The sequence below is a fragment of the Ovis canadensis genome, chromosome 21, assembly GCF_042477335.2.
Source record: "Ovis canadensis isolate MfBH-ARS-UI-01 breed Bighorn chromosome 21, ARS-UI_OviCan_v2, whole genome shotgun sequence".
Taxonomy (NCBI): domain Eukaryota; kingdom Metazoa; phylum Chordata; class Mammalia; order Artiodactyla; family Bovidae; genus Ovis; species Ovis canadensis.
Window position 1 is genome coordinate 33,914,792 of NC_091265.1, and position 23,494 is coordinate 33,938,285.

The window sequence follows — 23,494 nt, forward strand, 5'->3', positions numbered from 1 at the left end:
TGTTTGCAACCCCATGGACTGCAGGACGCCAGGCCTCCTTGTGCATCACCAACTCCCGGAGTTTACCCAAACTCAAGTCCATTGAGTCGGTGATACCATCCAACCATCTCATCCTCTGTCGTCCCTTTTTCCTCCCGCCTTCAGTGTTTCCCAGCATCAGGGTCTTTTCAAATGAGTCCGTTCTTCGCATCAGGTGGCCAAAGTATTGGAGTTTCAGCTTCAACATCAGACCTTTCAATGAATATTCAGGACTGATGTCCTTTAGGATGGACTGGTTGGATCTCCTTGCAGTCCAAAGGACTTTCAATTGTTTTCTCTAACACCACAGTTCAAAAGCATCAATTCTTCGGCACTCAGCTTTCTTTATAGTCCAACTCTCACACCCATACATGACTACTAGAAAAACCATAGCTTTGACTAGATGGACCTTTGTTGGCAAAGTAATGTCTCTGCTTTTGAATATGCTGTCTAGGTTGGTCATAACTTTTCTTCCAAGGAGCAAGAAGAGTCTTTTAATTTCATGGCTGTAATCACCATCTGCAGTGATGTTGGAGCCCAAAAAAATAAAGTCTGACACTGTTTCCACTGTTTCCCCATCTGTTTCCCATGAAGTGATGGGACTAGATGCCATGATCTTCGTTTTCTGAATGTTGAGCTTTAAGCCAACTTTTTCACTCTCCTCTTTCACTTTCATCAAGAGGCTCTTTAGTTCTTCTTCACTTTCTGCCATAAGGGTGGTGTCATCTGCATATCTGAGGTTATTGGTATTTCTCCTGGCAATCTTTATTCCAGCTTGTGCTTTGATTCTAGCCCAGTGTTTTTCATGATGTACTCTGCATAGAAATTAAATAAGCAGGGGGACAATATACAGCCTTGACCTTTTGGAACCAGTTTGTTGTTCCATGTCCAGTTGTAACCGTTGGTTCCTGACCTGAATATAGGTTTCTCAAGAGGCAGGTCAGGTGGTCTGGTATTCCCATCTCTTTTCAGACAGTCAAAGGCTTTGGCATAGTCAGTAAAGCAGAAATAGATGTTTTTCTGGAACTCTCTTGCTTTTTCCATGATCCAACGGATGTTGGCAATTTGATTTCTGTTTCTTTGCCTTTTCTAAAACCAGCTTGAACATCTGGAAGTTTATGGCTCATGTACTTCTGAAGCCTGGCTTGGAGAATTTTGAGCATTGCTTTACTAGCATATGAGATGAGTGCAATTGTGTGGTAGTTTGAACATTATTTGGCATTGCCTTTCTTTGGGATTGGAATGAAAACTGACCTTTTCCAGTCCTGTGGCCACTGCTGAGTTTTCCAAATTTGCTGGGATACTGAGTGCAACACTTTCACAGCATCATCTTTCAGGATTTGAAATAGCTCAACAAGAATTCCCTCACCTCCACCAGCTTTGTTCCTAGTGATGCTTCCTAAGGCCCACTTGACTTTACATTCCAAGATGTCTGGCTCTAGGTGAGTGATCACACCATCATGATTATCTGGGTTGTGAAGATCTTTTTCATATAGTTCTTCTGTGTATTTCTTGCCACCTCTTCATAATGTCTTCTGCCATGAATAATGAATGGGGTAAAATGTGTAAAAGCACTAACATGGTACTTGGTACAACATCCGCTGGATCATGGAAAAAGCAAGAGAGTTCCAGAAAAACATCTACTTCTGCTTTATTGACTATGCCAAAGCCTTTGACTGTGTGGATCACAGTAAACTGTGGAAAAATCTGAAAGAGATCGGAATACCAGACCAGCTGACCTGCCTCTTGAGAAATCTGTATGCAGGTCAGGAAGCAACAGTTAGAACTGGACATGGAACAATAGACTGGTTCCAAATAGGAAAAGGAGTGTGTCAAGGCTGTATATTGTCACCCTGCTTATTTAACTTATATGCAGAGTACATCACGAGAAACGCTGGACTGGAAGAAACACAAGCTGGAATCAAGATTGCCGAGAGAAATATCAATACCCTCAGATATGCAGATGACACCACCCTTATGGCAGAAAGTGAAGAGGAGCTAAAAAGGCTCTTGATGAAAGTGAAAGAGGAGAGTGAAAAAGCTGGCTTAAAGCTCAACATTCAGAAAACGAAGATCATGGCATCTGGTCCCACCATTTCATCGGAAATAAATGGGGAAACAGTGGAAACAGTGTCAGACGTTATTTTTTTGGGCTCCAAAATCACTGCAGATGGTGACTTCAGCCATGAAATTAAAAGACGCTTACTCCTTGGAAGAAAAGTTATGACCAACCGAGATAGCATATTCAAAAGCAGAGACATTACTTTGCCGACTAAGGTCCGTCTAGTCAAGGCTATAATTTTTCCAGTGGTCATGTATGGATGTGAGAGTTGGACTGTGAAGAAGGCTGAGCACCGAAGAATTGATGCTTTTGAACTGTGGTGTTGGAGAAGACTCTTGAGAGTCCCTTGGACTGTAAGGAGATCCAACCAGTCCATTCTGAAGGAGATCCCCGCTGGGATTTCTTTGGGAGGAATGATGCTAAAGCTGAAACTCCAGTACTTTGGCTACCTCATGCGAAGAGTGGACTCATTGGAAAAGACTCTGATGCTGGGAGGGATTGGGGGCAGGAGGAGAAGGGGACGACCGAGGATGAGATGGCTGGATGGCATCACTGACTCGATGGACGTGAGTCTGGGTGAACTCTGGGAGTTGGTGATGGATAGGGAAGACTGGCGTGCTATGATTCATGGGGTCGCAAAGAGTTAGACACGACTGAGCGACTGAACTGAAGAGTTCATTATAATGGTAGCTGTTAGATTTTCTGAGAATGAGAATTGCTATGTTGCTCTATTTCATTGATTCTGAAATGTTCATTTAAAATTTTTAACTTCTCTGAAATCAGATATTTTGATGATGTGCTATAGTTTGATTGAAAGTGGTTTTTGTTTCTTGGTGTTTCATAAAAGTTCATTTTAGGAATGATGGCACCATAGGTTTCGTATAATATGTACTTAAGGAACTTGTTATCAGACAGAAGACACATTTGATGCTGAGTCCACTAGTTGTGTTAGCCTAAAAATCATGTAGAGAAATAAATATATGAGTGTTTAAGTAAGCACCTAAAAACACATTACGAAGAACATTTTGAGTGTTTTATATCTTTGCTTATCTCGATGGTGGCCTGATATGATCAGGTGGTGCCTTAATCTTAGAGATAGCCATACATTCATTTAGCAAATGTTAAATCCCTGCTATGTGCCAATTGTAGCTAAGAAAAGATAAGTGCTTGTGATAGCATCTACACTTTTTTATTTAAAGAAAGTGGATCTCTTTTTCAGTTTGTATACAATTATTGTAAACATTTAAATATTTCAGATTAAACGAACAGTCTGTTCTCTGGTAATCTACCGCTTGTAAAAAACCTAACTATCTGTTTAGATTATAAGTATGTGTGTTTAATATAGATTGAATCATAACATATTTGTCTATTGTGCCTTGTTTTTACTTCATCCAGCAATATGATATTTCACATTTCCATGTCATTAATAAGATTCCAGTATATTTGGTATTTTATTATTATTATTTTTTTTAGTTTACAATATTGTATTGGTTTTGCCATATGGCTGTGCTGGTCCTCTGTGTAGCATATAAAATCTTAGTTTTCTGACCAGGAATCAAACCTGCGCCACCTGCTTTGAACTGCCAGAGAAGTCCCTCATAATATATTATTTTATATTTTCCATTTGTATGCATTCCTGCTTCTCTTTCTTTTTCCTTGATTTTTGTTGGATTGATTGTTTTGTTTCTTTCTTCTTCCAGGGGTTTGACAGTTTTATACTATTCAAGTTTTAAGCCATTCAAATTAGAGACAGTAGAACGAAATAATGGTTCAGAGGGCTAGGGTGCCTCATAGCTTAGATTCAGAGATTAACCCTCATTTGCAAACTTAGTAACCTTGGGCAAGGTGCTTAAGAACATCTCTTGATTTGTTTCCTGTAAATTAAACTGGGACAATGATAGTACCTGGATCTCTGTCATAAAGTTATTATAAGGATTACTGAATTATTATATGTAAAGCCCTTAAAATGCTGCCTGACACATTAAGAATAAACCCTTAATAAATGTTAGCTCTTTTTAGTTGTATAAATAGTATTTTTACTCATTCTTAATAAATTGATTGACCTTATATTTATTAGCATTAAAAATAGAATTTATGATCACCTTTATCAAGACCACATTTAATCAAAATACAAGTTTATTTGCTAGTCTCACATTGTTAAATAATTTAGAATTTAGTTTCACATTATCCTTTTTTTAAATTGCAGCTGATTTACAATATTAGTTTAAGGTATTTCCTATTTTTACAGATCATACTTAATTAAAAGTTATTACAAGATACTGGCTATAGTTCCTTGTGCTATACAATAAGTTGAATTACAGTTTTTCATGTATGTCTTATTTTATGAATTCTTTCTCAAAATTTGCATCAATCTTTATAAGCACATTGTCAATATTATTTAGCTCCAACTTGCCCACCACTGCTGTTTTTGTAGTACAATTATCTTTAAAAAAAAATTATTTATTTGGCTGTTTGGTCTTATCTGCTGCATGTAGGGTCCTTAAATTCTAGCACATGAGATCTAGTTCTCTCAACAGGAATGGAAACCAGGCCCCCTACATTGGGAATTCAGAATCTTAGCCACTGGACCACCAGGGAAATCCCCACAGTTGCCTTTTAAAATTCCCTGTTCTAATTCACTGTCTGTCTGACTGGAACATATTCACTAGTAATTGTTTTTCAGAATAAGTACATAAGTAGTGTACTCATGGAGACTTTGCATATCTAAACCTTTCTTTTGCTCTCATACGTGAGTGGAGTTCTTTCAGAACTAAATATTGCTGTGTCTGTTTCGATCTCTTTCCTTTGTAGTTAGCTTATTTTTCTCAAAGCTGTTAACTTTTCTTTTTAGAATTCAGAAATTTCTGAATATGTCTAGGTATGTGTTTACTTTCTTTGTTCTTACTGACCTTTAGTGGGACTTCAAAGTCTTAGCTCTGTTTTATCTCAGAATTTTTTTCCCTCTATCATTTCTTTAATTACTTCTTCTGTGGGCTTCAATCTTCATACTGGATATTGTATCATCTGGCTCTATTTTTCCTACATTGTATCTTTTCTCTCATAATTTCAGTTTCTTTTTTTATTTTGTAGTCTGAGTAAATTCCTCAGCATACTCTTAATTTACCATTTCAGTTTTCATCATTTTTCCTTCTAGTGTTCAACTGTTGAACTGATTTCAGTATTATTGTTTATTTCTGTAGCTTTTTTGTAGCAGTTTTTCTTGCTGTATCATTGCAATATCGTTTCAAATCTTCTCTTCAGTCTTACTGAGGTTGTTTATTAGAATTTTTAAAAAAGGTTTCTGTGCTTTCTTGCCTTGATATTATCTCGTTGAGGTCTTCTTGGTTTTCTTGACAGCTCCTGATCATCCTTATAACATCTGGTAATTTTTCATTGTGTTTTTATAGTTACAAGTGAAAGTTTAGACCAGTTTAAATTGGTAATTGGTATGGGCTTGCCTAACAGTTATAGTCAGTGTTTGGTTTTCCCTAGTGGGCCTTGCTCTTACACTGAAAATGGGGTGTTCTTAGTGGTAGAGGCCTACTTCATGTACCATGTAGGTGAGGCTACCTATGCTGTTTGGGAGTTTGGGAAGAGTTCTCAAATCTTTTCATATTTTACTGCTTGGAAATTCTCCAAACTGGTTGTATGTAAGCAGGCCAAAAAAAGGTACTACTTGGCTAACTTGCTTTCAGTTCAGTCTCTACTTAGCTGGAGTTCTCTCTAGCCATCTCATCCTTGGTGTTCTTCAGTTGGTTAACCTCACTAGCAAATTTCAGTTCTACTTCTGGTAGTTTTTCAGAGTTAAGTAAGATTCAAGTTCTACACATTTTTTAGGAAAATAATTCAGATTAAGACTAAGGTCCATCTAGTCAAGGCTATGGTTTTCCCAGTGGTCATGTATGGATGTGAGAGTTGGACTGTGAAGAAGGCTGAGCGCCGAAGAATTGATGTTTTTGAACTGTGGTGTTGGAGAAGACTCTTGAGAGTCCCTTGGACTGCAAGGAGATCCAACCAGTCCATTCAGAAGGAGATCAGCCCTGGGATTTCTTTGGAAAGAATGATGGTAAAGCTGAAGCTCCAGTACTTTGGCCACCTCATGCAAAGAGTGGACTCATTGGAAAAGACTCTGATGCTGGGAGGGATTGGGGGCAGGAGGAGAAGGGGACGACCGAGGATGAGATGGCTGGATGGCATCACACGTGAGTCTGGGTGAACTCTGGGAGTTGGTGATGGACATGGAGGCCTGGTGTGCTGCCATTCATTGGGTCGCAAAGAGTCAGACATGACTGAGCGACTGAACTGAACTGAACTGAACTGAACTGAACTGAATGTTGCTTTTAGAATACATTTCCATTTGCCATTTATCATTTATTTATCCATTCAACAAATAGTTATTGAAGAGCTGCTTGTTTCAGGAAATACACGATGAATAATATGAAGCCCCTACTCTGATGGAGCTTAAGGTTTAGTAGAAAGTCTTTAGTCTTTCTACTAAAGACTGGATTATGCAGAACCTTGAGCCCATACTCTTCCTCTTGTTTTAGCTTGCACTGGGCCTTTGTTGCTGCGTGAGAGCTTACTTTCGTTGCGGTGCGTGGGCTTTCTCCCTGTGGTGGCCTCTACTGTTGTGGAGCATAGGCTCTAGGCATCCGGGCTTCTACTGCAGCACAGCATGTGGACTTCAGCGTTTGTGGCTTGAGGTCTCTAGAGCACAGGCTCAGTAGCTGTGCATGTCTCCTGCATTGGCAGGTGAGTTCTTCTCCACTGCACCACCAGGGAAGTCCATCTTACATGTTTTTATATAAGGAAAGAGTGTTTGTTTTTTATTCACTGGAGCTGTATTCCTTAAATTAATAATGTATTAATGAAAATAAATGGAACATTCCATGCAGAAATTACAAGAAAAAGCACAAAGATCAAAGGAAAAATCTGTTCTTTGATTAGCAAGTTACATTGACCTGACATGTTGCCTGGGTTTAATTAGGTATACATTTAAGTTTAAAGTACTGTGAGGCCAAAGAAACCAAAATAGAGAGGAAAGAATATAGTCTATGTCTGTGTGCAAAGTAGTAACAAAATCTTTTTCCGTTTCGCATGAGAATGTGACCTTTGGTTTCCAAGTCTGTTTCCCAGAAATCTGATCACATCAACCCTATTACTAGATGACACTGCTGTGGTAAAAACGATCTCTAAGAAAATTACACATAGACTAGAAGGAACTATTGGGCTTCCCAGATGGCTCCGTGGTAAAGCACCCACCTGCCAATGTAGGAGACTCAGGTTTGATCCCTGGGTCGGGACGATCCTCTAGAGAAGGAAATGGCAACCCATTCCAGTATGCTTGCCTGGAGATTTCCATGGACAGAGGAGTCCATGGAGTACATGGGTTCACAAAGGAGTCAGACATAACGTAGCGACTAAATAGCAACAAGAAGGAACTATCAGTGAACTCTAATTACCCGACACACATGCCAAGGCTTTGGCCTTCATTGAGTGCAGTGATTCTTGCAACTGAGCATATCCCTTTAGGTCCCCTGGAAGGTATAATTGTAGGTTGCTTCAGGAGATATTGGCACCTATGAGGCATGAGGTTTCTCCATGAAAATGGCCTCCACATTGGCCTGATGTAGATCTCATCTCCTTGAACCTGAGCTGTCAAAACTCCCAGAGAGCTCTGTGGATTGCTTCATGGACTGCTGCAGCGGCAGAATGTGACATTGCGCTGCTCGTAAGCTGGGCTCCTGTCCTATATCTGAACTGAATCTGGTGCCCAGTGTGCCTGTGATAGTCTTTGATTTTGAATATTCACTGAACCTAATGAACACTTCACTGTTTTAATTGGGTCTTGGGATTCTGGCAAATATTTCCCTGTAGGTCCATTAGGAGTCCTTTAAGAGAAATAGAATTTTTACAGTGTAACATGCTCATTGTCTTTCCATGTAGGTTCAGTTTCTGGGACTTTGGTCTTTACTACTCAGTTCTCAGATTTCAAATAACATGGGTTTTTATTTGTTTTGTTGTTTTTTTTCTCTTCTACAGAGTTGACCCCTTATTTGGAATGTGTGAAAAATTTTTACAGGAAGTGGACTTTTTTCAGAGGTAAGTATTTGATCACCTTCTAGCTTATTAAATCTTGGTTATATAGAGAGTTGCATTTATAGGGAAATAGGAGTGATCACAACCAGAATCTTTGGTTTAGCCCATGTAGCCAGTGTGCCCTAATTTGTATGCAGTTGACCCTCAGTATCAGCGGCTTCTGCATTCATGGATATGGAGGGCCTGACTGTATTATTCCATTTTATGTAAAGGACTTGAGCATCCATGGATTTTGCTATGTGCTCTGCGATGGCATCCCACTCCAGTACTCTTGCCTGGAAAATCGCATGGATGGAAAAGCCTGGTAGGCTACAGTCCATGGGGTTGCAAAGAGTCAGACACTACTGAGCGACCTCACTTTCACTTTTCATTTTCATGCATTGGAAAAGGAAATGGCAGCCCACTCCAGTGTTCTTGCCTGGAGAATCCCAGGGACAGCGGAGCCTGGTGGGCTGCTGTCTATGGGGTCACACAGAGTCGGACACAACTGAAGCGACTTAGCAGGGGTCCTAGGACCAATCTGCCACAAATACTGAGAGATAATTGTATTTTCTTTACTGGTGTGTAAACTTCCTAAGTGAGCTAAACATACAGCATAATAATAAAAACATTAGGAATTATTGAGTGTTTTGATTCAGCATTCAGCTGGGCCAGAAAAAGATAAATATGTGGAAAACTCAAAGTCACAACTTGTCTATTTTTTTCACCATGGTTCTGAAAGTTGTGTTTTTCTCTTCTCTACAAAATATTGTTCCATAATTCTGTAGGTAGCTTTTATTTTGTAGCCTAGATGTATTTTCTGAGGATTCTCTATGAAGGTAATTGGCTAAAACTGATGCAGTCGATGAATGGAAGGCTTGGTGAAACAGTCGGAGTCAAAGTAGTGACCAGACCTGTGGTATGCTGCCTATACTATACCAGGAAGGATTTATAAGAATTTAAGATGTAATACTTTTGAAATCTAGCGTTTCATTCTTCCACTCCTTGTTCCTACCCCTGTGAACTTTATCAAACCTGACTCTACAGGTTTGACAAACTCTTCGCCTTTCAGGCTTTTTTCATTTGGATGATGATAGCTTCCTGTAGGGCTAGATTGCAGTACTACCCCCACCAGTAGGGGCTGGGCTGTGCTGTGCTTAGTCGCTCAGTCGTGTCTGACTCTTTGTGACCCCATGGACTGGAGCCCACCGGGCTCCCCTGTCCTTGGGGATTCTCCAAGCAAGAATACTAGGAGTGGATTGCCATGCCCTCCTCCAGGGGATCTTCGCAACCCAGGGATTGAACCCAGGTCTCCCACGTTGCAGGCAGACTCTTCACCAGCTGAGCTATCAGGGAAGCCCTGCTCTCTAGTAAATAATACAGTCTAGCTTGACTTTTCAGATCCTGACTTCATACGTCTGTGAAGTCCTGGCCTTACTTTTGGTTTTAGATTTTTATTTTTAATTGAAGTATAGTTGGTTTACCATGTATAAATTTCTGGTGTACAGCAAACTGATTTAGTTAAACATAGTTTTAGACTCTTTAAGGTGGAGAGTCTGTATTTGCATAGTTGGATTGAAGAGAGTTTTGGAAAGATGACAGCTCTGATTTGCCGCAGAGGAGAATGTGTTGTTAAGAGCTGTACGTTCTTCCTTAATTCAGCCTCTGAGTCCCAGTATTGATGTCACCCTCTCAGTGAAATATTTTTTAACTATCTCCTTTTACAAAGCAAAGTACCATGGAATCATTCAGAGCTGGGAGTAGGTTACTTAACTTTTTTAAGCCTCAGTACAACATTATCCTCTCTGAGTCTCAATGTTCTTATCAGTGGTTATAAGCTCCATTAAAACAGACTTTTTAAAGAAATAAAAAATTAACTAAATTAAAAAAAAAGATCAAATTAGAAAGCTGTATTGACTAGTAAGAATGATTTTTTGCATATGGAGAATATACTATTAAATTACTCAACTTAAAAATATATGCTTTTTCTTCTCTTTGGCTCACTGTTTATGTCCCCAGTGTCCAGAATAGTACCTACCACCTGGTAAGGCCTAAACATATTTTTTATAATAATTAATGAATCTATGATATGAAAATAATATTTCTAACAATGCATAGGATTGCTAGATTAAATAAGATAGTATAAAACACTCAAGAGGTTGCCTGGCACATTTTAATAAATAAGGCTATTATGATGATTTTGTCACTGCAGCTTAATTATATAGGTGCATGGCTTTCCTCAGGAACCATGAGCTCCTCCAGTTCATCACTTTTCCTCCCTCAGGGCCTGGCAGAAGTTCAGGGGTCAGCCTGTGGTGAATGAATTCCTAGTTGCTTCTGTTTGCTCCTTTAGGTGTTTCATTGCCGATTTGCCCCACCTGCAGGACAGCTTTGTGGACAGACTTCTTGACCTCATGCCCCGACTCATGACATCCAAACCTGCAGAAGTGGTCAAAATTCTACAGACCATGCTGCGGCAGAGCACCTTCCTACACCTCCCCCTTCCAGAGCAGGTCAGCGTCTGTGTCAGTATCTTGACCCCTTCAGGGCAAGTCTATCCAGAGAATCAGAACTGCTCACCTTGGTGATCTTCTTTGACTTAGTGGAGCAGCTGAGTTCAGGCCTTTCTTCTGTTTGACTAACATATGTCCATCCATTAGATAAGGAGATCATGTTTTGTTGCCCAGGGATGACCTGGTTTTAGAATCGTATTTTCTTCTTGTTTACAGATCCACAAAGCCTCTGCCACCATTATTGAGCCAGCAGGCGAGTCAGACAACCCTTTGAGGTTTACGTCTGGGTTGGTGGTGGCCCTGGATGTTGATGCAACCCTGGAACACGTGCAGGATCCTCAGAACACTGTGAAGGTCCAGGTCTGTCCATGGAGTTTCTAAACTGACTTTGTGTTGAAACTTTTCACTTTAGCACCTCCTGTAATCTCTGCCTGAGGGACAGAAACCGGGGAGAGGGAAGAGACATTTTTATGGACAAGAGCCTGGGCACAGTTCCCAGCTCAGCTGCTGAATATGGTTTGGAGCAAGTTACATTAAACTGCATCTCAGGTTGTACAACTAACAAGTAGGAATGGTAACATTGAAATGATGTATTAATATGAAAAATCCTTGGTCCCCACTATGGGTTCATTAAATGGCAGGGCCCCTTCTGTTCTTACAATGTGAAGTTAAGACTTGGTATTTTTAGAACTATAAGCAAACTGTAATAAGCAAATTCATGCAGGCTGTGGTTAGGTCAGCTTGGTAAATAAAATTTATGGGTGGGGAAAAGGCAGTCCTGGGGAGTATTTTTCCCAAGTTACATAGATGCACTAGGGAGATGGGAGAGATTCAGTATAGACACTAATCAGTTTATAACATTCTGTAGTTGAGCCCCAAAGGAGTCCTACTCATTTACCATTTCCCTCCTTTCTTCCCTCCTTTCTCCTTCCCTTCCTTCTTTCCATCCATACAATAATGTTTTCTCTGTTGTACCTGCTAAGTGCTAGGCAAGTGAATTAGAATTCCTGCCCTCAGGATGCTTAGTTTCAGCGAGAGACAGACAAGTGGACAGGCAGTTGTAAAACAAGTTCAGCCATCAGTTCAGACAGGTACAGGATGAATTAAGAATATTATGGTTTCTTTTTTTTTGACTTTCACTTTTATTTATTTATTTTTTTTAATTTTTATTTTTACTTTATTTTACTTTACAATACTGTATTGGTTTTGCTATACATTGACATGAATCCAGCACGGGTGTGTATGTGTTCCCAAACGTGAACCCCACTCCCACCTCCCTCCCCATAACATCTCTCTGGGTCATCACCGTGCACCAGCCCCAAGCATGCTGTATCCTGCGTCGGACATAGACTGGCGATTCGATTCTTACATGATAGTATACATGTTACAATGCCATTCTCCCAAATCATCCCACCCTCTCTCCCTCTGAGTCCAACAGTCCGTTATACACATCTGTGTCTTTTTTCCTGTCTTGCATACAAGGTCGTCATTGCCATCTTTCTAAATTCCATATATATGTGTTAGTATACTGTATTGGTGTTTTTCTTTCTGGCTTACTTCACTCTGTATAATTGGCTCCAGTTTCATCCATCTCATCAGAACTGATTCAAATGTATTCTTTTTAACGGCTGAGTAATACTCCATTGTGTATATGTACCACAGCTTTCTTATCCATTCATCTGCTGATGGACATCTAGGTTGTTTCCATGTCCTGGCTATTATAAACAGTGCTGTGATGAACATTGGGGTACATGTGTCTCTTTCAATTCTGGTTTCCTCGGTGTGTATGCCCAGCAGTGGGATTGCTGGGTCATAAGGTAGTTCTATTTGCAATTTTTTTAAGGAATCTCCACACTGTTCTCCATAGTGGCTGTACTAGTTTGCATTCCCACCAACAGTGTAGGAGGGTTCCCTTTTCTCCACACCCTCTCCAGCATTTATTGCTTGCAGATTTTTGGATCGCAGACATTCTGACTGGTGTGAAGTGGTACCTCATTGTGGTTTTGATTTGCATTTCTCTAATAATGAGTGATGTTGAGCATCTTTTCATGTGTTTGTTAGCCATCCGTATGTCTTCTCTGGAGAAATGTCTATTTAGTTCTTTGGCCCATTTTTTGATTGGGTCGTTTATTTTTCTGGAATTGAGCTGCATAAGTTGCTTGTATATTTTTGAGATTAATTGTTTGTCAGTTGCTTCATTTGCTATTATTTTCTCCCATTCCGAAGGCTGTCTTTTCACCTTGCTTATATTTTCCTTTGTTGTGCAGAAGCTTTTAATTTTAATTAGATCCCATTTGTTTATTTTTGCTTTTATTTCCAGTATTCTGGGAGGTGGATCATAGAGGATCCTGCTGTAATTTATGTCGGAGAGTGTTTTGCCTATATTCTCCTCTAGGAGTTTTATAGTTTCTGGTCTTACATTTAGATCTTTAATCCATTTTGAGTTTATTTTTGTGTGTGGTGTTAGAAAGTGATCTAGTTTCATTCTTTTACAAGTGGTTGACCAGTTTTCCCAGCACCACTTGTTAAAGAGATTGTCTTTATTCCATTGTATATTCTTGCCTCCTTTGTCAAAGATAAGGTGTCCATATGTGTGTGGATTTATCTCTGGGCTTTCTATTTTGTTCCATTGATCTATATTTCTGTCTTTGTGCCAGTACCATACTGTCTTGATGACTGTGGCTTTGTAGTAGAGCCTGAAGTCAGGCAAGTTGATTCCTCCAGTTCCATTCTTCTTTCTCAAGATTGCTTTGGCTATTCGAGGCTTTTTGTATTTCCATACAAATCTTGAAATTATTTTTTCTAGTTCTGTGAAAAATATGGCTGGTAGCTTGATAGGGATTGCATTGAATTTGTAAATTGCTTTGGGTAGTATACTCAGGTTTCTTATTAAATACCGGATTGCTCCGACAACGTAGATCTAGTTTTGGGAGCCACTTGCAACACAGCCTCCTGCGATGAGACACAACTTTTAAACTGACCTGTTCTCAAGACTAAGACTGCTTCAGTAAGATAATTGAATGACTTAATGGACTCAGTTTCTGGATTGTGAAGCTTCTTAGCAGTTTCAAAGGTGGGAATGAAGGTGGACAGAATATACACCCCAAATAAGTCTTTTGGGCCCAAAGATTCTTTGGAGTGATTATTTTTGAGAGTCTGTAGACACAGGTGAATCTCTGGAAACAGAGTAGAATTGCCCTTTTTGAGAGGAGAATTTACGTTTATAAGGGAAATCTCCATTTGTAAGATGTCTTCCTCTTAGTACCTGGAAGAATAATCTCTAGAAGCTCATATCAGTGGAGAGTATGCCAACTTAAATTTGCCGGACAACTTTACCCTTGGTAATTGTGTTTTGCTTGATGGTCTCCTGTAACAGGCTGTCTTTCTCTTCGGCATGTTTCTTTTGTCTAGCTGAAGATGGTATTTAAGGTGATGGCTTGGGCAGTTTTAAGGGGTGACTCAGTTTTCCTAGGTCTCTCCTTTATATATAGAGATGTATTTATATATATATGTTTATATATATACATTTACATATATATATGTATTTGTTATTAAACTTCTGTTTGTTTTTCTCCTGTTAATCTGCCTTTATTATAGAAGGATCTCAGACAAGAACCTAGAAAGATAGAGGGGAAATTATTTTTCCTTTCCTACAGGGTTATTTCCAATTTTTGGCTTCTATAAAAAATTCAGCAGTATACTTAAAAAATATATATGTTACCGAGTCCAAGCTTGCTCTGTTGCAAGGAGGGGACCCCTTCCAGGGCCAAAACTGGGCTTTTGTCTATCACTCAGAAATGAATTGTCTGAGGAGACACATGTGCTGACAAAGCAAGAGATTTTATTGGGAAAGGGCGCCCGGGTGGAGAGCAGTAGGGCTAGGGAATCCAGCTCTGCCTTGTGGCTCGCAGTATTGGGTTTTTTGGTGATGGGATTAGTTTCCGGGTTGTCTTTTGCCAGTCTTTCTGACTCAGAATCCTTCATGGTGGTGCCCGCCTTGTTCAGCCATGATGGATGCCATCGAGGATTCTGGAAGGTGGTCGGACATGTGGTGTCTCCTTTTGATCTTTCCCCAACTCTTGCAGTTGGTGGTGGCTTATTAGTTCTGTGTTCCTTACCAGGACCTCCTGTCCTAAAACAACTCATGCAAATGGTTCTTACGGTGCCTGGCCAGGGTGGGCGGTTTCAGTCAGTGTGCTTCCCCTAACGGCTCTGCTCACTGCACAACAGGCCAATGAACCCGAGAGACGAGGTGTTGAGGCAAGGAAGAGACTTTAATCGGGGAGCTGGCAAACCGAGAAGATAGCAGGCTAGTGCCTCAAGATAACCATCTTATTGGGGACTGGATGCCAGGTTCTTTTAAAAATTAGAAAGAAGCAGTGAGGAACTAAAGTCAAAAGGCAGAATAGAGAAGGAGATGCAGTGGGGAAGTTAAGTGAAAGGGCCTTCAGTCTTGCAAAACATCTCCAAGGGAATGGCCAGCCTTCAGAAGGGTATGTTATTCTCTCCTGTTCACAGGTGGGCGAGGACAAAGTATCTTTCCCTGAGCTGAACAAAAGCACTTTAGTTTACAGTCAAGCAGGCCAGGGTCCTCCAGGCAAGCCAGTGAGTATGATATTAATATAAGGAATACAATGGGAGAAACTCTTAATTTGTGGCTGAAGAAAAGAAAGACCTTGTAGAGATACTCTGGCATGGAAGAGGTCTGAAAGGATGACTAAGAGCAAAGGATAGAGGCGTTCCAGGCAGAGGGACTATGAATAAACACTGGCAGTAAGTACAGAAAAGTAGCGTGGAGCAGGCAGGGTCGGCTTCCTGGAAGAGAATAAGGATGAATCAGGCCCTGGAGATGGTAATATTTGCCTATGGTGACAGTAGAGGAAAAATATCTTCTGGCTTTCCATTCAGAATTATTATAAATTATGAGACCTACAGAGAATTAATTCTGAGCTGCCATGAAGTTGTGCTGCAGCTTTTTTTGTTTTGCCCTGTCAACTGAAAAAAATAATGCACAACCTAGAATTGGAGAGTTAGGTTATTTTTTTGAGCGGATGTTCTTAGGGCTTCAAGCCTGGGAGATACCATCTCAGATTAATGCTGAGAAAACTGTTCTGAAGAGGAAGTGGGGGAAACTAGGTTATACAGGAATTTTTGCAGCAACACCAGGTGGCCACAATGAAAGATTCCTATTCGTAAAAGAAAACTAAATATCTCAAGGAGTTTAGCGCTTTTCTGTATCTGGGAAGATGCAAGAATCTGGACTCGCTGAAATCATTCCTTTGATACGCACCTCGGCTATCTGGGGCTAATATCCTGTGTTTTCTCATTCTGAGTTTCCTCAAGCTGTACCATGGGTGTGACTGCAGTCTGATGACTGCTAGATGGCGGGCATTCCTTGTTTCTGCCCTGTGTTCTCTCAGGGCTCACGGTTGGAGGGTGGCTGCTGTCCCTGAAGGCTCAAAATCCTTTGCCTACTGAAATGGCAGGCAGTATTTTATTTTTCACTCCAACATGAGCTTCACCCTAGCTCCACATTCGAATTACTCAGAATGTGTTAAAAAAAAAAATACTGATGCACAGGCTTCAACCTACACCAGTTTAAGTCAGAATCTTGAGTCGAACTCATGAGTATCAGTATTTTTTATTTACGAGCTCATAGGTTTCAATTAAAAAGAAAATAAAAGAGCCCATAGGTGATTCTAATGTGCAGCCATCACATTGCTCCTGGAAAAAGTTCACTGACCAATTGTGCATAAATGAGATCACAGGTAGATTGTTTAAGGTTCATCTGCTAGACTGTACTGAAAAATCACCTTCAGGGTAGCTTTACCACATGCCTGGCCAAACTGAATGCCATCATAGATTGGAAGATGAGGAACTCACTGCTTAGTCGTTGGACAGCTCTGACAGTCAGAAAGCATTGTCCAGCTCAGCTGCCATGCCCCAGCACTCTGGACAGATGAGATGATGGGGCAGGTGGGCTGAGACATGCCTCCCCAGAGTTTCATAGTTGAAAGACTTGTGTGGTCCCAACTTTACCCCATCAGTATATTCCCAAGGCCCAGGTCCTGTGTGTTTCTAGGATGTGCTTCATGTGTTCCTTTAGCTCACTTGTACACTGTGCAGTGATAGGCCCTCTACACAGATAACTGTGAAGCTCCCCTTGGTGTTGAGGAGAGCTCTTTGGCAGCTTGTGAGACTTGAAGAACTGGCCTGTGATTTGAGGAGACCCTTCATGAAGCACTATCTCTGTAGAAAGAGATAAACAGCTTCCTGGCTGCTTATGATCTAGTGAAAAGTTACAGAATTGTTCTTTTTTAAAATATGTGTGTATGTATGTACTGAATTTTGGTTGTGCTGGGTCTTTGTTGCTGTGGGCAGGCTTTCTCTAGTTGCGGCAAGCAGGGGCTACTCTCTCGATGTGGTGCATGGGCTTCTCGTTGTGATGGCTTCTCTTGTTGCAGAGCACGGGCTTCATTAGTTGTGGCGCACAGGTTTAGTTTGCCCCACAACCTGTGGGATCTTCCTGGACCAAGGATTGCACCCATGTCTCCTGCACAGGCAGGCGGATTCTTAACCGCTGGACCACCAGCGAGGTTCCAGAATTATTCTTAATACTTGATAGTTGATGATGGATGGTGGGCCATGATATGACTCAGAGCCAGAAGCAGCAGGGAATGTCTGCAAAGGCTCTTCACGTCAGGATTAGTATTTTAACTTATCCATGTACTTAATAGAGGCACCTTATTTCTGTCATTCATTTACCATAAATTCGGGAAAGATTTATCACACACTGGCTTATACTGGGGGGAGGGTAGAGAGATGTTGACAGTATCGTCCTCCCCACAAGGAGCAGTTTGTTATGAAGGATGGTGTCATCTTTTCCTCTTGCTTTGGGGTTCACAGCAGATGTCACCAGTAATTTTGTTAAAAGCTCATGGCTTTTCTGGCCCTTTTTCTCATGTCTGTCACCTCTTAGGTCTTATATCCAGATGGCCAGGCTCAGATGATCCACCCTAAGCCAGCAGACTTTCGGAATCCTGGCCCAGGGCGGCACCGGCTTATCACTCAGGTGTTCCTCTCCCACACTGCCTGGACAGGTAAGGAGTCAGTGGGGGCAAGGCATTTGTTTTTTATAGTTTGAAAAATACGTGATTGAACCAGGCCTGCTGAGGGTTGAACTTGATTTCCTAAGGTGCTTATAAGCTCAAACTGGGTGCATTTAGACTAATTTGCTGCATTGCTTTGATTACACACAGCACAAAATTTTTTCAAAAGTTTACGATAGAATGGAGTCTCATGGAAAGAACTGTGGGCTGGACACCTGGAGACTATTTTCTTATTGTAACTTTGTCATTGACCTGCTGCAAAACCTTGGACAGGCTACTCTCCCTTCTGAATCTTGTCTCCTCACCTTCTAAATTAAGATGACAATTCTTAATCTACTACTTAATTCTGAGGACTAGTCTTTCTGGAAATTAAACAGTTTTATATTTTTTTACCAGTAATTTAAAATCACTCTTTTTGTTATATGAACAGTTCATTTTATTCCCCCAGAAGAGGTACAATGACAACTGTTACTGCCTTCCCTTCCCACACGGGCTGGTTTGTGGGGTAGTGCAAAAATGATCTATTCATACTTCACCCTACAGCGTCTGAGTAGAAACTTGATAATTTGAGAAAATAACAGAAGCTACGTAAGTATTTTTCCTTAATTCGTAAAGGATAAAATGAGAGAATACGAACGCAATGACATTGCATTTCCACAGTCTGTAAGGCTCTCTGAAAACTTCAGAAAGAGACTCAGTCTGCAGAGCCTAAAATGTGGGCGAGAATGGGTCTCGGTGGTGTTGCCTCAGTTGTTGAAGATGATTCAGAAGTATGGTTGTTACTGGAGATGGTGTTCAATACCAGCAAACTTGGTTTGTTTTGGAAATAGATGAATGCCTTCTGGAATTTTCTTTCACTGTATTTTTGAATACATGTGTAATTATTTATTGCCGCTATTAGTGGTTTTCCCCAATGAAGGGTGTTAGGTGGGTATAGATGACTATCAAGTTTTCACAAAGAGGAAACGGTGCTATTGAATGTCAGAGCAGCCCTTTTGGAGGTCCAGTGGGCCTGTCACAATTGAGGGAGCTTCCAGCCAGGAAGCTGTTCCCAGGATCTGCCTCCCTGAACATCTCTCACTCCATATCCTTGCTGTTGGAATGTTCTGCACTGTTTGCCACAGTGCAAGTCTACAGGAAGATAGAGTTCCTTATTCTAATCTCTTTTGGTGAAGGGACCCTAGATATGGGGAAATAAATGCTGTGGGACAGCATTGTTCTGCAGGGGCCAAGGCTCAGGGAAGGCAAAACAGCATATTACAGCTCAGAAGAGCTTGAAAGGTTTCAAGGGATATATTGACTTGTCCCTGGTCATACAGCAGCTCACTGCATGAACCAGGCATACAATTTGGGCTGTCCTGAGCCTGAAAAATTATGATTCACTCAGGTTTACCTTTGAGAGGCTGCTACCTAGTCATAATTTAAAATCTCCGTTTTAATTCTCTACTCAGCAGTTACTCATGTCAGATGTTTTCTCATTCATTTGTTGACTTTATCTCCAGTTAGAATGTGGGCTGCTTGAGAACAGGGAACTTGCTCATCACCTTTACCTCTGTGTTCCCAGTACCTCTATATCTCATGTCCCTAGTGCCTGACATGTAGTACATGCTCAACAAATAATGAAAATGGAATGTAGGGTTTCAAGTTTGCAATAAAAATTCATTTAATTCTTAGATAACTCTGTGGTGGGAGTTAGTATTCTGCTCTTCATTTTACAGATGCATAAGTGGAGGCCCGTGTAGCCGATTAATGGTGGCTTGGGGGCCGGCATGCAGATTTCCTAAGTGCCTTGTTTTTTCACTATACCATCCTCCCATCTGGCCTGGGATACTAAAGTGAAATGTGTTCTCATTCTGAATGCACCAGCACTTTCTTCCTCCTAACCCAGGAGACGAGGCCTGGTGTTGGGAAGGGACTCCTTCTCGTCCCTCAGCTCCCTACCTAGGGCCTGGCTTTTGGGAGATAGGATGCTGCCAGGCCTGGAGTCACATAGACAGGTTTCCAAATTCTGCCTTACTTGCTGTGATCCTGAGAAAGTTATTTAACCTGTCTGTCTCATTTTCCTTTAAGACTGTAGAGTGGTAATATATACCTCATAAAGACATACTTTTCTAAGCATGATAAACAGGTTGCATGATTGGCCCCAGACGATCTTTTGTTTCTTTTCCCCACTGTCTTCTCCCTCTTGTTTTTTTCTCTCTGCTCCCTTCCTCTGATGGCAGAGGCTTGAATTGCCCCCTTCACATGTGCTGGTGAGGGAAGGCTTAATGACCAGGTAGGGTTCAGTTGTCTGACCTTACCAGGGTTTGGCTCCTGAAAGTGCTGTGAGAGCCAGGGCTGGGTTGTGGTTCAAGGGTTGGCGGTAGCCATCTAGGACACAAGAGAAGAGCCTGTTGGGAGAGCTGATACTGGAGCCTCGGACCAGAGAGCAGTGCTGGTTTCATTACAGAGACACTGAAGGCTGGTGAAAGGGCCTATGGTAAGTGGTCCTGCTGAAGCTGCTATCTGGGCTTGGCTGGGTTGCTCTGGCCGGCTGCCAGCCCTCCCTTCCTGGAAGACAGTGATCTTGTCTCTATTTTGATCCCTAGGGAGAAGTCTGGAAATAACAAGGAACAAGTCTGGGGAGGCATTGAGAAGTCCTGGGACCTCTGCCCTTGTTCATTTTCTGTTCTATCAGCCCTCGTTGCTGCCCTTTAAACACCTTACCCTTGGGCTCAGCTTTAAAACTTGCATCTTTCATGAAGTAAGGAGGTTACCCAGTCACACAGAATCGAGGAAGACACCCAAACTAGCGGTGTTCTTGTCCTCTGCACCTGGCGTTAGGTCTTTCTGAAACCCTCTCCCTCTTCTTTATTGAAGCCACATGGTTAATAGAAAGATTAGTGTTTCAGTTTATGAACTGAGCTCAAATTCTGTCACTAGTGTGGATTTGGGCAGTCACTTAGAAACTCTCAGTACCTTGGGACTCTTGGGATCGTGACGATCTTTCTTTCATGATGCGGCAGGGTAAGAACTCTTGGAGTTATGTGTTTGGCACCAAGCAGGTGTTCCATTCCAGAGCTTTCCTGGGTACCTTCGTCAGTGCTTTTTACAGACTCGCGTGTGAACTGTGCTCTACACAACTGTCTCTGCCTCCTCAGCCAAACAGCAACTTAAGGGAGGTCTTATTTATTTTTGCTGGGCCTGCCAGGTGCAGACACCAGATCAGTATTGTAATGTCTGTCATGAAAGAATGGAAGGTTCAGTGACATGATTTTATGTCCCTGAAATGTGTTCCTGTTCGTAATGAGTGTTTTCTGTCCAAACTATTTCCAGATGAACAGCTTCTTCTCCGCTAATGCAGCAGAGTCCACTCTGCACATAGCCCTCAGGTCTGAGATCGGCTGTCCAGAAAGAGCATGGTTATCTGGGCACAAGAACTGGCCACATGCACACACCTTGTGACCCTCTGTCTTGGAGGCTGGAAGGCCTCTGTACAAGAGGGTTTTTTGCTTGCTCTCTGAGCATCTCAGCAGCCATGGATCTGAGCTGCAGGGAGCCCAACAGAGCCGAGGAGGAGGTGGCAGTGGCAGAGAGACAGCAGCGCGCCTGTGGCTTAGGAAGAGCCTCCCGGCACTCAGGCTGGGAGATTGTGTTTGCTTTGCAGATGGGGGAAGGGAGGCATGCAGGCAGGCGAAAATGCTCCTGAGACCCCTGCTGCCTCCATCTTTGATCTTGCTTTTACTTGACATTTCATCCCGATTCCTGGGCGTTGCCCTGTCATTGATGAGTTTTGTCTTTTTTTCTAGAACCCTGCCAGGTGGAAGTGAGGCTGCTGCTGGCCTACAACTCCAGTTCACGCATTCCAAAATCCCCCTGGATTGAAGGTGGTGAGATGTCACCCCAGGTGGAAACCGGCATCGAGGGCACCATCCCCTTCAGCAAGTCTGTAAAAGTTTACATAATGCCCAAGCCTGCAAGGCGCTGAATCACAAGCAGCCTTTACAGCCGTGGCCTAGAAGGCCCTTCTTGGGATCAGAGTGAGCCAGAAGCCAGAACATTTCACCTGGAAATGGTATATAGGCATAAGGAGGAACATGTGGCCCTTGCAGTCTCATCTGTATCAAGCATTGGATAAATTATTTTGCATTAATTAAGAAAACAAACCTTCAAGTCTATCCTGCCCCCGACCCCCAACCTCCATAGCCCTGCCCCCAATAAAATTGAGACATCAAGCTGCTCTAGTCCCTGGTCCTTCAGGGAATCTGTGTGGCTGTAGGTTCAACATTTATGCTACATGTCTACATTCTTCAGGTGTGAAACAAAAAGATCAATTTTCTAGCTGCTTCTAAAGAACCAGTTATTGGAGCCATAATCTTATTTCATAAAGCAGCAGTCTGTTTGTCAGAGCCAACCCCAAAGCAGCTTTCACAGCTTTGCTTTTTCACCATCAACAGTTCCTGAATGGCCCCAGACTTCATTATCTTGCTGAGAGTCTCCTTCCTTAACTCAGGCAATGGCTGGCCAAGAACTGAATGGATAGCTGAAGAATGAATCATTTTCATTCTTCAGGAAAATTTTTCATCTTGCCTGCCATTATCCTTAGGACCAAAATATGAGAGATGGGCCATATTTTAGAAAAGAAACCAGCATTATGGGAAAGAGGGATCTAGTGTAAGAAACAGAGTCATTTTCCAGTGATGACTTCTCTGATGACTCCAATGTTGGAGCTGCATGTGAGTTAAAGATGCAGCTGTGGTGTAAGAACAGTAAAGGCTGTGAACCATGTGAGGGCCTGTGCTGGGTTCTTCACCTGTCATTTATTCCTTGTAACAGCCAAGTGAGTCTGACAGGTTAGGTCATTGGTAGGAATACTGTAATAACACCTGTATTCATTCAGATCCAAAAGGAGTCCAAAGGTCTGAGCTATACCACATCAGGAGAAGTATATGGAAAAGAACCTACAAATCTCTCTTGTGCCTTAATTTTCTTATCTGTAAAATAGAGATAATTATACTTTATGGGTTGTTGAATGGGTTTAATTAAATAATGCTTGGCAAAATCTTAATCTCTGGTCAGTCTTGATCATATTTGGTGCTTGGAAAGCTAATAAAAATAAAAAGAGCATGCAGTTCCTCAGAGGCAGAGCTGGAATTTGAATTCAAGCACGTTTGACTTCTGGTTTAACACACCTAATGTGTGCCCAGCAGTGTTGCAAACCCTTTAATGAATTAATTCATTTAGTCCTCAAAACTATAGTGTGAAGTAGGTGCTATTATAATAAACCTAATAGTAGGTTTTAATTAAAGCAGTTGAAGTTCAGAGAATTTAAAGAAGCCAGGATTATGGGAAAGAGGGAGCCACTATAAGAAATAGCACTTTCAGCTCCATCTCTGATGGCTGCAGTGTTGGAACTGCCTCCTTGGCCTAGGTCGCACAGCTGGTAAACTGTGAGCTGGAATTAGAACCTGGGTGGTCTGGCTCCTGGAGGTCATGACTGCTATGGAGAGACTAAAAGAAGATCACCTCCGTGGCGTTTACTTTTCTTGTGTGCTCACTTACTTAGTACATCTCAGTGATGTGCCATCAGTGTCAACAGGAGGCCCTAAAGGAAATTGCCTGCCTTGGAGATAAAGTAAAGCTGAAAGCCAGGCTGAGTCATACCATGGCCTGACACAAGCACCTAATGATGATGACTGAGTTGACACAAAGATGAAACATCAAGAACCATTGCT

At 41.7% G+C, this 23,494-nt stretch overlaps 1 protein-coding gene across 1 annotated transcript in view; it reads left to right on the forward strand.

The window, feature by feature from the left end:
* INTS4 (integrator complex subunit 4) overlaps nucleotides 1-22,827 on the forward strand; it is a 115,937-nt gene extending 93,110 nt beyond the window's left edge. The window contains exons 19-23 of the mRNA XM_069564914.1: nucleotides 8,123-8,182; nucleotides 10,512-10,671; nucleotides 10,888-11,031; nucleotides 17,651-17,771; nucleotides 21,569-22,827. Of these exons, the coding sequence (XP_069421015.1) occupies nucleotides 8,123-8,182; nucleotides 10,512-10,671; nucleotides 10,888-11,031; nucleotides 17,651-17,771; nucleotides 21,569-21,747 (664 nt within the window). The 3' untranslated portion in view covers nucleotides 21,748-22,827. The remainder of the gene's footprint in view (nucleotides 1-8,122; nucleotides 8,183-10,511; nucleotides 10,672-10,887; nucleotides 11,032-17,650; nucleotides 17,772-21,568) is intronic.
* Nucleotides 22,828-23,494: the final 667 nt, after the last annotated feature.